This window comes from Ambystoma mexicanum, chromosome 14 (assembly GCF_040938575.1).
Source record: "Ambystoma mexicanum isolate Mex_15411 chromosome 14, UKY_AmexF1_1, whole genome shotgun sequence".
NCBI lineage: Eukaryota > Metazoa > Chordata > Amphibia > Caudata > Ambystomatidae > Ambystoma > Ambystoma mexicanum.
The window spans coordinates 35,940,694-35,957,158 of NC_090940.1; the positions used below are offsets into that span (position 1 = coordinate 35,940,694).

General features: G+C 47.0%; 1 protein-coding gene across 1 annotated transcript in view; it reads right to left on the reverse strand.

Annotated features, from left to right (window-relative positions):
* Positions 1–3,316: 3,316 nt before the first annotated feature.
* Positions 3,317–16,465, reverse strand: part of AKAP6 (A-kinase anchoring protein 6) — a 1,117,075-nt gene continuing 1,103,926 nt past the window's right edge. Inside the window, exon 14 of the mRNA XM_069638465.1 lies at positions 3,317–5,380. Coding sequence (XP_069494566.1) covers positions 5,324–5,380 — 57 coding nt within the window. The 3' untranslated portion in view covers positions 3,317–5,323. The remainder of the gene's footprint in view (positions 5,381–16,465) is intronic.

Sequence of the window (16,465 nt, forward strand, 5' to 3'; positions counted from 1 at the left end):
GAGGAAAGACCTTGAGTGGAGCTAACATTAGCTCATTAAAACCATGAACAATGGCAAAGGCCAGGCTAATGGCGTCTGCATAGCAACGAGGCTGAAATGGCAGCGGACTCGGTATGTATCTGCATAGGGCAGACGTGGGTCCATGTGCGCTGAGGCAAGCAGAAACCTCCTGCCCCACCCAATCCTGCTGATTATTCAATATATTGATGCAGCCTCTCTGTTGAGGAGAGAAGTCTTGTTTACATGTATTTGGGACTCAGAGAGGCAGGCGTAGGCTAAGTCCAGCAAGGTGTGCTTAACCTGTAGTACTGTGGCAAGCCTTTTATGGGCCATGCCAGTCTAGTTTGGTTTCTGCCTGGCCTTGGCCCGCTTTGCTCCCCCTTCCCTCCGTTCACTTGAGTTGTTCTTGTATCACATCATGGACTATAGTGGAGCGAAAACTGGGGATTTGCATTTTGAGTAGATGAAGCCAGGAGCCCCACACATCTGCGTTGTTTCTTGGGCCATGTCTGCTTCTTGGCCGCTTAGGGGTAAAAAGGGTACTGGCTGTTTGTACAGTCGCAGAGGAGAAAGGTTCATGTATTTTGGGCTCTCTTTCTGTGTGTGCGTCGTTCTCTCAACCTCTCTTCATTAGGGGATATGAATAGGCTGTCTGGTGAGATTCGACCACTGAGCGCTCGGATGCTGGAGCGTAACTAGTATGAATAGGTCTTATTAGCCAATACCTATGTTAAGTAAATACATTAAGAGAAGACGCCCTTCCTACTCACTTCATGGTGCTGGACATATATGCGTTCGGAAGTGAGCAATCAGTTTCTTAGTCAGTAAATATCCAATTCCTATTGGGTAAATCGTATGTCTGTACATAAGCAACTCTTCCGGGGGAGCTCAATGATTTCTATGCTCAGTGCTTGAGAGGTGCCGTTTGTTGTGTTTAGTGATCTTGAGTTTTTCTGTCCTTTTTCTTCTCTTTTTGGATTGTATTGTTTGTGCTATTTACCCTTAAATGGAAAAATTGTTTAATATAGTAGAAGTATTTAACTACGGAAGAGGTTGTTTAGTTAGGCTGTGTATATGTTTGGTTTGATTGCATTTTACTTTTTTTTTCTTCCAAATTTTATGATGTTTTGTGAAAAGTCAAATTTTAAATAAGCTTGTCTTGACTATATCGTATGTATTTCTTTTTTGTTGTTCAATGTAACCTTGGATTTATCCTGTAGTATGTTTTTACTTTTTCTTCTTGTAAAGAACCATTTATCAACCCAATATGATATCAGTCAACCGACACTGTTGCACGTGCCTAGTGTTTCACTGTATCGGCTTTGTCAAGGCTTACAATAATTATAATAAAGTGGAAACAACTATAATGCAAAGCAAAGTATTCGAAATATTATTTAAAATTGAGAGATAGAGAAGAAAGGGAAGAGACAAAAGCAAAGTAAAACAAGACGCTAATCATCAGTTCTATTGTTCTCAGCTCTCATATATTGTAAAACATACATTCCATAGTAATCCACACTGTTATACAATTCCAAAATGTGATGTTGTGTGTGTGTATATGATAGCTTGTTAGGTCTATCCTTTGCATAGTAATTGTACATTATGTAAACATGTGTCTAGCTAATATTTTGGATTCAAACTGTGGTCTCCTACCTATGTTGCTAGCAATTATTGTCCACTCATTTCATGCTCTACATTTAGCCCATATTGTACAGTTCTTAATTGGCAGATACGGCGAGCTTCCGTATGTCTTAGTTGCAGTTAACAATCACCTTGTCTTACATTTCGTTTTTACTTGTTTTAGTCCAATAAACCTGATGCCATCTTTACAGTCCAGCTGGTAAAACTTCTGCCAACGCGCAGCCAATGGTATCTTTGGGTCTTGTGCCCCCAACCTGCTCAGATATTCTCTTTTTCAGGGACCAAATTGTCAAGTGATGATTAGTTTTTAATTTTCTTTTGCTTTTGTCTCTTCTCTTTTTCTCAATTTTAAATATTTTGAAAACATTGCTTTACATTATAGGTTTTTTCACTTTATTATAATAATTGTAAGCCTTGACAAAGCCAATTCGGCAAAACACTAGGCATCTGCAACAGTGCCAGTTGACTAATGTTATATTGGGTTGATTAATGGTACTTTACAAGAAGAAAAAGTTAAAATATACTACAAGATAAATGTATGGTTACATTGAATAATAAAAATGAAATGCATAAAAAATCAATGAGCTCCCCTGAAACATTTCCATATGCACAAACTATTTACCAAATAGGAATTGGATATTTACTGGCTACATTTAGAAACTGATGGGTCACTTCTGAATTCATATATGTCCAGTGAGTAGGAAGGACGTCTTCTCTTAATTTATTCTCTTCGTTAGGGGGTTCACAAAATTGAAAAAGCTGCTGTGCAATTGTGTGTAAATCGTAATTTTCCTTTTCAAGAAATTGAACAATTGTGAACGTCTATCCAACTATGCCTCTACGTTACAGGATTTTCTCCTCCATGGAAAATAAGGGGAAACTCAAGAATAAAGCCCTCACTTAGTTTGCAGAGATATTCCCCAGCAAAAGTTCAACTGCAGATTTATTTTTTTAGGAAAATATGTAAAAGTTCAAGTAATTAGTTTTGATTTCATTTTCTGAGAAATTCTGTAAAGAAAGCTGATTTGTGACTCTTTGTCCAGCAAATATTTTAGGAGTTTGACATTTTCATTTTGCGGATATTCAAACTCGCAAAACTCACTTTCCAGACTTTTCCCCCTACAAGCTTACAAGTTCATAAATGTTCCCGATATTATGGAAATTGGCAATATTTTAGGCATGAGATCACAAATTTACTGAATGAAATTGGCCAATTGTTCCCGGGCTCTTTTTTCATCACACATCATTACAGCTCAGATCTTTCCATATTCTAGATTCTGTTTTCTATCCTATAGAAATGGAAGGTCTGACTATTTCTCTCTGCAGTGTTGCGTTCATATGGACTTTGTTCACAGAGTGATGCTTCGCAGCTTTCTCTCGTTTACTGTTTCGTAAGTACTTTCCATGAACACATTTCTTTGTGTTATGTGTTGACTTTTGTGAGGTTGCTTGTGTACCTCTCAAAGCACATACAATCCAGTTTCAATACCCCACCAGTCTCCCCTAAACCTCCTTTGCATTGGGGTCTCAATTTAAGATATAAATCGAACCTATCTTGCCAGGAGGAATACAAACAGGAGTCCAGCGACCAGTTTGAACTGGGAGTGCAATTTACCACGGGACGGTCAGAGTGAAGAGAGGCCAAGGGTCTCAAAAAAGAGTCCAGACAGCTCGATGCCTAATTAATATTTTATTATATAGTGCAGGACATAAAAATATAAAATGAAAACACTGAAATCAGAAGAGGAACAGGAAACAAATGAAAGAATGGCAGCGGCTTGGGAGAAGGAATAAGAAGGTCGGGCCTCCATCCACTCTGGCGCATTGGGGACAATCGTTTGCAGAGGATGGAGGTATGTGTTTCCATACAGGGGATTGCATGATTGTATTTTGGGGATGTGTTTTAGGTTAGGGGGTGGTCTCTTAGTCTTTACCAGGGAATTTTAAGGATGGTTTCACCTGATCAGTGGCCTTTCTCATTGTGGTCCTTAGCTGTTGTCCTGACACCCTTCTTCTTTAAATCTATATCTTCTCTTCACCTATTATATACCATCCCTTTCCTAAAGCTCTTTCTTCTCTTTTAACTATAAATCTATCCCTTCTGTTCACCTATTCTATTCCGTCCCATTGCTAAAGCTCTTTCTTCTACTGAAACTATAAATCCATCCCTTCTCTTTGCCTATTCTATACTGTCCTTTGCTAAAGCTCTTCCTTCTACTGCAACTTTAAATCTATCCCTTCCCATCACCTATTCTATTCCGTCCCTTTGCTGAAGCTTTTTCTTCTCTCTTAACTATAAATCTATACCTTCTCTTCACCTATTCTAAACAGTCTCTTCGCTAAAGCTCTTTCTTTACTTGCAATTTTAAATCTATCCATTCCCATCACCTATTCTATTCCGTCCCATTGCTAAAGCTCTTTCTTCTACTGTAACTATAAATCTATCCCTTCTCTTTGCCTATTCTATACCTTTCCTAAAGCTATTTCTTCTCTTTTCACTATGAATCTATACCTTCTCTTCGCCTATTCTATACCGTCCCTTTGCTGAAGCTTTTTCTTCTCTCTTAACTATGAATCTATACCTTCTCGTCACCTATTCTAAACAGCCTCTTCGCTAAAGCTCTTTCTTTACTTGCAACTATAAATCGATCCCTTCTCTTCACATCCCTCCCAATGTTTAGCAAATTTCTCCGTCCTCTGCCCTAAATCTGTCTTTTCTTTGCTAAAGCCCTGCTCCATCCTCAGTTTCTTCTCCCTCTTCCTGCTTATATTACCCGTCTCTTGCTAGGTTTCAGCTCTCACACAAAGGTGCACCACCATCCTCGCCCAGCCATCCCTCCCTCCCTCCAGATGTGAGCTGTCTTGTCTCCCCATCCATCTGTCTCTGAAGCTCACCTTTTTTGCTGTCTTTCTACTTAACTGCCATCGCTGCAAACTCCCAGTTGTAGAGTCCATCTCCTTCTGGGTTGGGGGAGGGAGAGGGAACTCCCCTCCTTTTCACGATGGAGGGATGAGTGGCCATGCAGAAGGGGGACATGCAAGGATATCATTGAGCAAAGAGGTCCCTGGGCCCGGAGACCGGAGCGTGTTCCTGAAAGTCTAAAAGGGAAACGAGAAGAGTCTGTTCCAGAGTGTGGCAGCCAGAGGGTCGAAGGCACGGGTCAGCAAAGGCTAGAGGGCCGCTAGCGAAATCTAGAGGTTCCCTGGCAGGCTGCTTTCCTGTCCGAGGCATGGCCTGCTGGGAAATCTCCCAATTTCCCTGAAAGGCTAATGAGTCGCGGTCAGGCAGGAAACATGGCGGGCATCAACACCTACGTTCAGGGTGCAACATTTGGGCAAATGTTTCTCTTTAATCGGCAGACCAAGCAAACGAAAGACCTGAAAAGTTGGCAGCTCCTTCACCCCAAGAAAAGATGATGCCCCCCCAAAAGAGGTCACACTGTGTATATGAGATGCAAGACTATCGCACATTGGGAGGGGGGGGTCACATCCAAAAGTCAGCCAGGCCCAGATACCCGGCCTGCGGAGGTAGCTCCAACGGGGGACTCCATGAGGACGGAACCATATCTCTTGGGTTTGGCGATGATGGGAGGAGGGTTCTGCTCCACCTCCGTCCGGGGAGGGGGCTCGGCGCCATCTTCACGGGGGTCGTAGTGCACGGCGAGCACCAACCTACGATGGATCAGAGGTGTTTCCAGGCTTCTGAGGACGCAGCAGTCGGCGGAGGAGACCCCGGCTCCTGTGAAGGGCAAAAGGAACAAAATAGCATGAGTCAGGGTGAAGTGAGTGTAAGCACGAGTGAGCTTCATGAGAGAGGACAGATGAGAGTGAGTGAAGGGCTGTGTGAAAGGGGAAAGAGTGTGTGAAGGAGGATGCGAGAGTGTGCTACCGGAAGTGCTTGATTGAAGAGACTAATACGAGCGTGAGGGACTGAGTGTGCGTGGAAACAGGGGGAGTTCATCTTCATTATGCCTGCTTACAAAATGGTCACATGCCACTGCCGCAATTCTAGACCACCAGAACAGGAAGGAAGGAAGGAAGGAAGGAAGGGAGGGAGGGAGGGAGGGAGGGAGGGGGGGGTGCAGGATATGGCAAATAAATACTTCTCTAGTGTTTTTGTGTGAAATAGGGTGTTAGAGGGTCTTTTGTGGCAGAGACATAGGGTGAGGGCAAGAGTGCCAGCACCCATTGGCTCGATCAGACTTCTCCTGTGCCAGTCTCTTCCCCTATCCGCTATTTCCTTACTAGACATTACATAATGCATGGGAGACTGGATTTTCCCTATGCATTCCGTACGTTTTCACATTGTAGACGTGGTGTGTGATGCCATATCTTGCTGGGAGTAACCTCATCACTGGACTATAAAATCTTATCAAGGGAATAGAGTAATTCACAGAAAATGGTGGTGCCAACATTGAAGGATGCGCGGTGAAAGTGATGGACCTGGCAGGTCGCCCATTTATGAGGCCTGGGGATATGAGGCACGTGCACCCTGGAGTTCCCAGGGTGGTGGCAGCACTTCTAAGAATGTATTCAACAGTGATCGGATCATTACTGTATGTTACATTACCTACAGGATGGATTTGGCCCAATCGAGGTCCGAACCTGTCAACTAAGTCCTTGTTGACGACAAAGACATGGGCTCAACCTCCGACAAGAAAATCTCCATCAGCGCAACATTGCTTGGCGCAACTACGTCAGCGCGGCACCTGTCAACAAAGTATTCACCGAAAGCCTGATCTCCACCCTCCCGAAGGTGGGTAAAGAGATTCTTCTGACATCGTTGAGGAAAGGGAAGCAGCCTATCAACACACCCTAAATATAGCGGCGAATGTCGCGGAAACTGGCAAATGGGGCAGTCAGTCGCAAATAGGGCTGCCTTCTGGCCTTAAGTGCAAGGAAATATACTCAATATGTTTTTTCAGGGAGAGGATCTCTTTTACAAGAAAATTGATGAGGGCCCCAGAGATGATCAAGAGGGTCATGCGACTGCGCATTGCCTGGTCGCGCTTCAGTAACAGAGATCTTTTTTACCGTTTCATGGTATTAAGGGGTGATTGACCAAAGGAGCATAAAACATTCAAAATCAAGCTTACCAATAACGACCAGTCGTATGGAAAGCAAACAGATTCCTGATCATCTACAACACTAAGATTTGAAGCCCAGAACCAGGGAGAGCCAAGCAAACAAACATGACTCTGCCTTTTAGACCCCCAATCCACCCTTTTGGAGAGTAGAGCGGCCCATTTTAAGCATTTTAAGCTACAGGAATATTGGGCCCACATAAAAACAGACAAGTGGCTGCTATCTCTACTACACCAAGGACGTATGTTGGAGTTTACCAAGAATCCCTTGAGCGCACTGCCACGATCCCGCCCTCAACATTGGCCGTCATAGTTGCAAGAGGAGGATGTTCCTTGTTGCCAAAGGTGGCATCAAAAGAGGAATTATGGGCTTCCTAGTACGAAAATAAAGCGGGAAACGCAGGCCAATTTTGGACCTTGGAACGTTGACACATTTCTGATATCTTTCAAGATGGAGACGCTGCAGACGCTGCAGAGCATCACGCCTCTGTTCGGGCGAAGAGTTGGCGTAGTCGGCATCGCTGCCCTTTGCTTCTCCTGCTGCAGATACACGTTGGTCACTTGAGCAACAAATACAATTCAGACTTTTCACATAAGACATGGACTTGGGTCGATTCTTTCAGAGCTTCTGATCTCAAATAACTACCAAGCATCTTTAAGCGAACTGATAAGGCGGGCCAGTAACACACACAGCTGCTCTTGTATTATGTCATTTCTCTGCTGCTGGAAGGAGATCCACCAGCACCCGTAGTCGTGGAGACCACCTGCTTCCACATACCCGTCCCCTGAAGACAAAGAAAATAAGGTAGGTTCAGGGTGGGCAATCTCAGTTTTTAATTCAATGTGCTGTTGTTCTGTCTGAAATGTGCCCGCTCCTACACCCAGAGGCTGCTAAAATGGCGTCCGTTGTGCTACACAAGAACGCGTAATAGTACGATAGATGCATTCCGCTAATCCCGTACTGCAGACTGGGAATGCACCCTGTTGGGGAGCATTTTAGCTCACGCTGGAAATAAGTCGCAGGGAAATGGGAAGAGAATATCGGCCCCTAGGTTTTCCTTCAAGACGTCTCTACCCTGGTGGAAGGATTGTGCGACGAACGTCTCAGGGGACGACTGGGTGTACACCTTGACAAACGTCGAGTCAAAGTCCTGGAGCCACAGGTAGCAAGGTGGGAATTATGCTTCTTGTTCCCGTTGGTCATTGGGGAGGTCGTAGGGGAGTGGTCAGGGTTCTCACAGACAACACCACCACGATGTTTCACAGGTGGAGGCAAGGTGGGAGCTGATAACCAGCTCTTTTAAAGCGGGCCCAGAACCTATGGGAGTAGACTTTATGCCTCGCAATACTTCCCCTATCACCGCATCTACTGGATGTTCCGAATGCCACTCTGGATTCCTTGCAGGCTGTCACGAGTGGGGATGAACCAGACTCAGGTGCATGACATCTTCCAGATGTGGGGAATTACTCAAATAGTCCTCTTCACCACACCACTTCACAGAACCTAAAAGGCTGGTCCTACTTAGGCAGGTTTGTGGAACGGATGCAATGGGGGAGGTGTTCTTCGGTTCCCTGGTCAGGGATATTGGCCTACGACCTTTCACTGATAGCCCTTATCCAGAGGTTTGCCGCCGAGACTTTGACGGCACCCTTGCTTATTGACCCTGACTGCACCAATATGGGTCTTACAAGTATGGCTCTCGGACCTTCTCCATCGATTTGAAGCCGAGCCCATAGGTCTGGAGCCATGGCAATATCTCCTGCAGAGGAGCAACAGAAGCATTTATCACCACAACCCTGAACCTCAAGGTGTGGCTCCAGAATTTGGAGAGTTCGGTCCTATACAAATGCCTGAGTACAGGTGTGATAATCTTACACAAAGAGAACTTAGGTGTTGACATTAAAACATTTTGCATGTGGTATCCACAGGATGACTTCAACTTCTCTCCAATCCTGACCCTACCGAATTTATTGCACCCAATCAGCCGTGTCCTATGTCTTGTCTTAATCAGTGTGCATTTGGCGGCCATATCCGGGCACAAGATCTCCAGGCCGTAGATCCCTTTTTTTCCTGGAGAGGATGTTTAAGGAGTATTTTCCCCATGCTACAGAAAACCCTTGTTCTTGGGAGCTTAAGACAATCCTGTCGAGGCTAATGGGTCTGCCCTTTGAGTCTATGCCTTACACAGAAATGAAATATGTGTCTTTGAAAATATCCTTCTTGGCGGGGATCACGTCTACAAGATATGGAAGTCAGATCAAGACCTTTGCGGTCAACGAGTCACACCCCACTTTCTGCAAATTTAAGATGGTCTTGAGAAAAATCCCAAGAATTTACTGAAAGCACTTCAGATTTCCATCTTAATGAGGCAGTGGTGCTGCTTGCCTTTTTCAGAAAACCATCAGCATCAGCTGACAGGGTGCTTCACACACTAGATTTCAAGAGCACCTTAAGCATTACATCGACAGAACTGAAGCCTTCAAGAAGTCCACAAAACTGTGCGATATTGGAGCAGCAAACCATGGCACACGCACTTCCATACAAGGACTCCAATCATTGCTTAACGTCACAAGAAAGCCAATCGGCCCCATGCCTGGCTCTGTTTCTTGTTATTTGATCAGAGCAATGTCGTCTGTGGCTTCAATGATGGTGGAACCGCAGTCCGAGACATTTGCAGGGGGCTATATCGGCAGCGACGGATACCTTCACCTGGCACTACAGCCTGGATTTTCAAGCACCCACAGGAGCAAGGCCATAACTAGCACCGCAGCGGAAGCTCTTTAAATAAAGCCCCTTCCAGCATTCCGCCTTGCCGCCCTATTCATGAGCTGTACATGTATGGACAAATACTGCTTTCCCGACTACACCAAGCATGCTGGAGAAGAAACAAGCTACTTCCCTGGAACTCTAGTTCTCCAGCATTGGTATCTTTCATAGATTCACATAGGAACCACCTGCCTCCTCCATTCTAGCACGCTGCCCGCCCTTATAGAATCTGAATATGGCCACTAGGGGCGGATAGGATATGCAAGATGGTTACCTGCTAGACAACCGGGACGAGCCAAAGCCGGCGAATCTATGAAAGCAACTAGTATCCTGCTCTACACACTGATCTAGTCCTGACCGTCCACTGAAGGGTTCATCTCCTAGACACATGCAAGAGTATCAGCTTTGGCTCTCTGGTGCACAATGCATTGATTTCACAGGCAGGATATAATCACAGCTCCACCCCATTTTGACCCGGCTCGAAGCCCACATAGGTCATGGACACTGCTCTCGTATGCCAGGTTAGCCTCAAATGGCCAATTGGCACCACTGTCGGCCAGGTATAGCGTCACATGGCAGGCATAACCATGATATGCCAAATAGAGTTGCATACTCCCAGGTGCTGCCATAATATGCCAGGTGAAGTCTGCCATGTATAGGTGATGCCATCGTGTGCCAGTGATAGCCTTGGGAGCCACCTAAAGTCCAAATATGCAGAGTACAGCCACCCATATTTAGGGGGGCACTTTGTATACCAAATGCAGCATCAAATGAACCAGGACTGCCATTTTTCATGCCTGATATTGTTATCATATGCATGGTGCATACTCACATGTGTATGTGCTGCCATCACATGCCAGGTGCAGCCACAAATGCCTCTGTAATGGCATCTGATGCCAGTCAATGCCTTGCATGCCTGGTATAGTCACCATATGCAGGACACAATCTAATATATCCAAGTGCTGCCATCTTATGCCAGGAGCAGCCTCAAATGTCATCCATCTAATGCCTGATATTCCATCTAATGCCTGATATGATAGAAGTCATGCCATCTAATGCATGATAGAAGTCATGCCATCTAATGCCTGATATGCCTGGTCTAGTCCTCGTATTTAGAGAAGTCTCTCGTGCCCAGGTGCTGCCATGATATGCCAGGTGCAACCTCAAATACTTAGCCATGCCATCTAATGCCTGATATGCCTGGTCTAGTCATGACAGGTAGAGCAGTCTCTTGTGTCTGCATCATCCACACGGCTTTCTGGGGCCGTGGACCTCTCTATATCCAACACTCTCTTCTTAAATACCTTCCTTCTAGAGCCCTCTGCTCAGCTACCTCAAACTCTCTGCGTGTCAGACACTTCTCCAAACAGAGAGTGGGGGGTAGATCTTACTCCTCTGCAGGTGCCTCCCTCTGGAAAGACCTCCCTGCCCGGATCACCTGAAGTTCCGGAATCTGCTCAAGACCTTCCTCTTCTCTTCCTCCTTCTATCGCCCTCTCCTCTGCTAATCTACTTGTCTGCTCGTCCTGACTGGCATGGTTGCCCTCAGAGTCACACAGGGTATCACACCCCCACACCCTTGACCAGCCACCCTGCACTGCCTTCTGGCCTACCCAGCACTTCCTGTTTGTGACTGCACCCGTGTAGTCCTGTCCAATCCTTGCACTTACTCCGATCCCTGTTGCTCTGCCTGCACTTCCCCTCGTACCCCCTCCATGCACTTCTCCCCGCACCCTCTCCCCTGCACTTCTCATTGCACTTGCACGATCTGAATGTCAAAATGCCTAGTAAGATCGTTTGTCTTGTTATCCCTTTGTCTCCCCTCCTTGTCTTGTGGCGCCTAGAAGCACTTGTGTAAAGGCACATTTTAAATACCAAATCATATCATATCAGGTGCTGCCATAATATGCCAGGTGCAGCCTCAAATACTTAGTCATGCCATCTAATGCCTGAAATGCCTGGTCTAGTCCTCGTATGTAGAGAAGTCTCTCGCCTCCAGGTGCTGCCATGATATTTCACAAACCCCAGCACAGCAGGGACCCCAGGTGCCAGGTTGAGTGTGGCACAGGCTGTGGTCCCTGGCCAGTTTGGGGCGCAGACACTGGTACAATGGGGACACTCAGTGATGAGTCAGAGTATGGCAGTGGCTGTGTTTCTTTGCAGCGGTCGAAGGTACAACAACGACACCTAGTGTCTACTAAGAGTATGCCACTAGCTGAATGTGTTTGGCTTTGCAGATAAACACAGGTGTAGAAGTGAAACACAGTGGCCAGACCCACTGCAACACTAAGGCATTCGATTCCAATGGAAACACACAGCGGAGGAAGTGAGAGATACCGACAAATGCATGGCATTGGTTAATGTCCAAAAGTGAGCAGACACCAGTGCACCAGTGACTCAAATTCAAACCATTCCACTGAATAAGACGGCCAGTTATGGTACAGCTCAGATTTAGATCTGGGATCCTGGGAGGCAGGAGCAGACATTCACTGGTGTGGCAGTGGCGCTCAGTGGTCAATCAGTGTATGCCATTTTCTGAGGCATGACGTTCAAGGGAGCAGGCAGACACTGGCAAAGGCGGAGGCATGGATGCCACCTGGACTCACACACCGATTGATGCAGCAGCGACTCCCAGTGGCTGCTCCCAGCTGCCACTTAACGTATGGCAAAGGCGGAGAGATAGATGCCGCCCAGACTCACACAGTGATGCAGCATCAACACCCAGTGCGACCCCCAGATGCCACTTAACATATGGCTAAGGCGGAGGCATGGATGCCACCTGGAATCACACAGTGATTGTGAGGGATTCGACCATCCACATGGGGGGGGGGGTGCGCTCGCCAGGGCTTTTTTGATTTTGTAGGAAATGGAATGATGGGAAATCAACCTCCAAAAATGTGTGGGGCTAATCCGCACACATTTTCTAATGCTCACTCCACAACAAACACATAGGCCCTCATTACAACCCAGGCGTTAAGGGGTTAACGGCGCCGTAAAAGGTGGTGGCGCCGTTAAACCCTTAACGCCTGATTACGAGGTCCCTTTGCGGGTTGGAGACTTTAACGCCTGCTTTTTGCAGGCGTTAAAAACCAACCCGCAAAGGGACCTTGGTGCTAAGTACGGTGCCGCAATTTGCGGCACCGTACTTAGCGCCTTCCCCATTCCCATTGAGCCCTATGGGGCAAAAATGGGAATGGGGAAGGGCCATGGCGGCATGGGGAATTACCGTCCCGCCAACCTCGGAATGGGGACGGTAATTCCCCATTCCGCCATGGCGGAGTCAGTAAGTTACCGGCATGGACCATGATGCTATCAGCACCATGGTCCAACGCCAGGGTCGTAATGAGGGCCATAGTCTAGTGTACTCTGGGGGACACAGCCTACATGCGCAGTCCTTACTGTCACATTTATATGACAGGTGACAGCGAGGGGTGCACGAAAAACACCCAGAGGAGAAGAGCAGCACCTTCCTCTTGCTATGGCCAGCCTAATTAAATATCAAAGGCTCCATGGATCTTCCCAGTTCTATTATCCAAGTTCTCTGTGGTGGTGGCGCATACTGATGAGAGTTAATTGCCACTGGCCACACCCAGCTGCCACTTACTGTATGGCAAAGGTGGAGACATGGATGCCACCCGGACTCACACAGTGATGCAGCAGCGACAGCCAGTGGACACGCCCAGCTGCCACCTATTCACTGGTGGTGCCATATAGTGATGCATCCACAAATCTAAACCTGGCCCCACGTATAGGAAAACATAAAAGAGATGCGGCGCGATAGAATCCAGTGTTCGCGTGGCACGGCCATTGCTGCAGTGCAACGCGAACACGAACGCTGTTGGTAGTCCTGAGTAGAGATTGGGACATTGACATAACCGCACTGGATTCCACTATATGGCACCACCAGTGAATGCGTATGATGTTTTCAACATTTTTTCAACATGCGGTTGAATGTTTTCCAAAATGCGGATGACTTTCAAACTGTGCAGACTAAACCACTAGTGTGCAAATGCAGCATATAGTCACACCTCTATACAGTAGAATCAGAACGAGGGATAGATCCCACAATCAAGCCACCACCCGCTGAACACAAAGTGGCGATTCAGAGGCTCACCCATCCTATCACGAGGCAACACGTATTGGCTAGTTGCGCTCCGTCCTGAGGAAGGTTGTTTAGAATATTGGGGCAAGGCGATCTCTGCCCACAGTGGACTACAACCGAAACACGTGTCGACAAGAGAGCACTTTTCTGTAACACAGAGGGTCACATCTGAAACACACGAGAGTGTTGAACTTGAACCTAAGAAACTGTATTATATATATTGGGGTTAATGAACACCCTTGTTTTTGGAAAATATGTTGGTATGAAGATGGTCTGTATGAGTTAGGTATGAATGATGAGTGATACATTTTTTTAGAGGCTGAGTCTCTCTCTTTTTAGTATGTAAAGTATTCATCAGCAAGTTATAACTGTTTGTGTTATGTAAATAAATGAGTACATTGCGCTAAGATTCTGCACACTAAAGCAGAATCCTGTCATCTCTATTCTATTGCTCCATGTTGCTCTTTGCTCTTAAAGGCCCGGTGCCCTCACTCCACCTTACAGTCAGTGCCACCTTGACTCAAAGTATAGCCGGCACTAGGCACATCCTGCAGAAAAGCCCCCTCGCTGCTGGCGCGCAGGCTTAAAGTATTCATGAAGAAGCCGGGCTTATGAGGGGATTATGGAGAGAGACGCAGGAATACCGCAACAAGATTAGTGCCGAGGCGCTGTTGGCAGCTGTTCCTGGGGGGCCTGTGCGCAAGCACGCATCCCACGCCCTCAGAATTAGGCCGGGGAGCGGGATGGCTGCAGCTGCCTTTGATCTTATCCTGTGTCTAAATCGTCCTGTATTTTCTAAAGCAAGACTGCGTCTTTAAGGAGCTACAGTGAACCTGGCATGACCATGCATGCACGCATGCACGCACGACCTGAAATCCATGGCACAAGTCAGGAGGGAGGGGGCGTGCGGCCGTGCACTTGGTGCCCCTAAGCGATACCGCCTTCTGGCCCACGTAACTGGATGGACCTGGCACGAGCGTCAAGGCATGGGTTTGGGCCAAAGGCAGGTGTCATGAGGGAGAGTCCTGATTTGAACCTGTGCACATCCTGGGATATCAGGATGGACCTGCACACGCCTCTCCTAGCCCATGTAACGTGATGCAACTGGAATGGATGTGGCACATGCGAGGGATTCGACCATCCGCACCGTGGCTGTGCGCTCGCCTGGGCTCTTTTGAAATTTTCAATGAAATTGAATGATGGTAGATCAACCTCCAGAAAATGTGTGGGCCTAATCTACACAAATGTTCCTATGCTCACCACACGACATACACATAGACCTGTGTACTCTGGGTGGACACAGCCTACAGGCGCAGTCCCTCCTGTCATATTCAGTTAGGATTTTACCGGTGGCGTACACCATGCTTCTCCAGAAAAGGGCATGGGGGCAAGCCTTCCTCCTGCCATGGCCAGCCAAATTAACTGACAACAGCTCCATGGAGCCACCCTGTCCTTTTTTGAGCCATGTAGCTGGTGGCAGCATTCATATACTAATCAGAGTTTGATTCAAACAGGCCGATGTGGTGCCTGAATGCAGTGGCTAACAAAGAAGACAGGAAACCCCTACACCCTTTCATATGCACTGCATCAACCTGAAACCAGCTCCCGGTTTCAGTATCAATTGACAGTGAAATGTCATGTCTGGCACTGCATGTTTACAGTAGTCATCCGCGCCCAGGGACCCTATTCAGAAGGTTCAAGTATGTGGCTTGACAGAGCCAGAAAGGCTGGTCTCGCCACAGCTTCAAAGGAGACCTGCCGCTTTAATCAGGAACCACAGAGAGCTCCATTAACCAGAGAGACCCTTTGATCCACAACAGACAGGAAGATGGGTGGGACTTAGTATTACATGTTTTCACCACTTTACCTTTTCTGTTGCAAAGCACTCTGGTTATGACCTCATGCATACAGTATATTGTTGGTGGGGACCCAGGATTGGTTCATTAAGGTAGGCTTCGCCTAAACCAATCATGGTGGTCCATTTTGCTTTAAAAAAAAGGGCTAAGCTCCTCTTTTGGGAAGATCTGAAGGCTTCACCAGAAGCAGAAAGAAGATCTCATCATTGGGCCCTGGCAAAAGGTACAGTCTGCCTTACATCTTCCGCCACTGAAGGAAGGCCAGGACCTCCAAGAGGGAAACAAGATCCATCCATTAAACATCTCCCAGGGAACAGAGGGAGATACCGAATCCAGAGGACCCTCTAGCAGCTCCAGAACAGGTACCCAGCCAGCACACAGTGTACCCTGCTAGGCTCTACAGCAAGCTTCCTAGGTGGGACGTGCCAGAGAGTCTCTGAACCCAAAACCAAGGACAAGGCAGCTGCTCGCAACACACTTCTTAGCTTTGGGCCGTCCGCCTTAAAGGATGACAGAAGCCCAGTGAAGAAGCTAGGAGACGTGCTTCAATGAGCATCTAACAACGTCCGCCTTAAAGGACATTTGCGAGTCAGTCAATCCCCTCGAGATGCAATCGACTTCACTGCTGACTGTTGTTACGTCACAGTCGCTAAAGCTGTTTAAGACGCCTTGACCAACGCTTCAAAACCACCGACCACTACTGAGACAATGATTTCTGACCCTGAGCCACTGTGTAGGCCAGCCTGCAGTCATCTGTCCAGCCTCGCTCGCCGAACTGCCTGCCGCCTGATACCCGCAGCTGTCTCCCATCTTGAACTCTGTCGCAGAAGCTGCAAAGCACCCTGAAACCGACTCGTCCCTGTTGATCACCAAGAACTCCCACAGCACAAGGTGCATTGTGGTGATGTCCCCCTGGTCCTTCTCCGAAGACCCCTAGGGACATTTTATGACCCATTGCTCCATTCGTGTTGAAACCAAGTGTCCTTGAACTATTGCGATCAATTACTGTACCGACT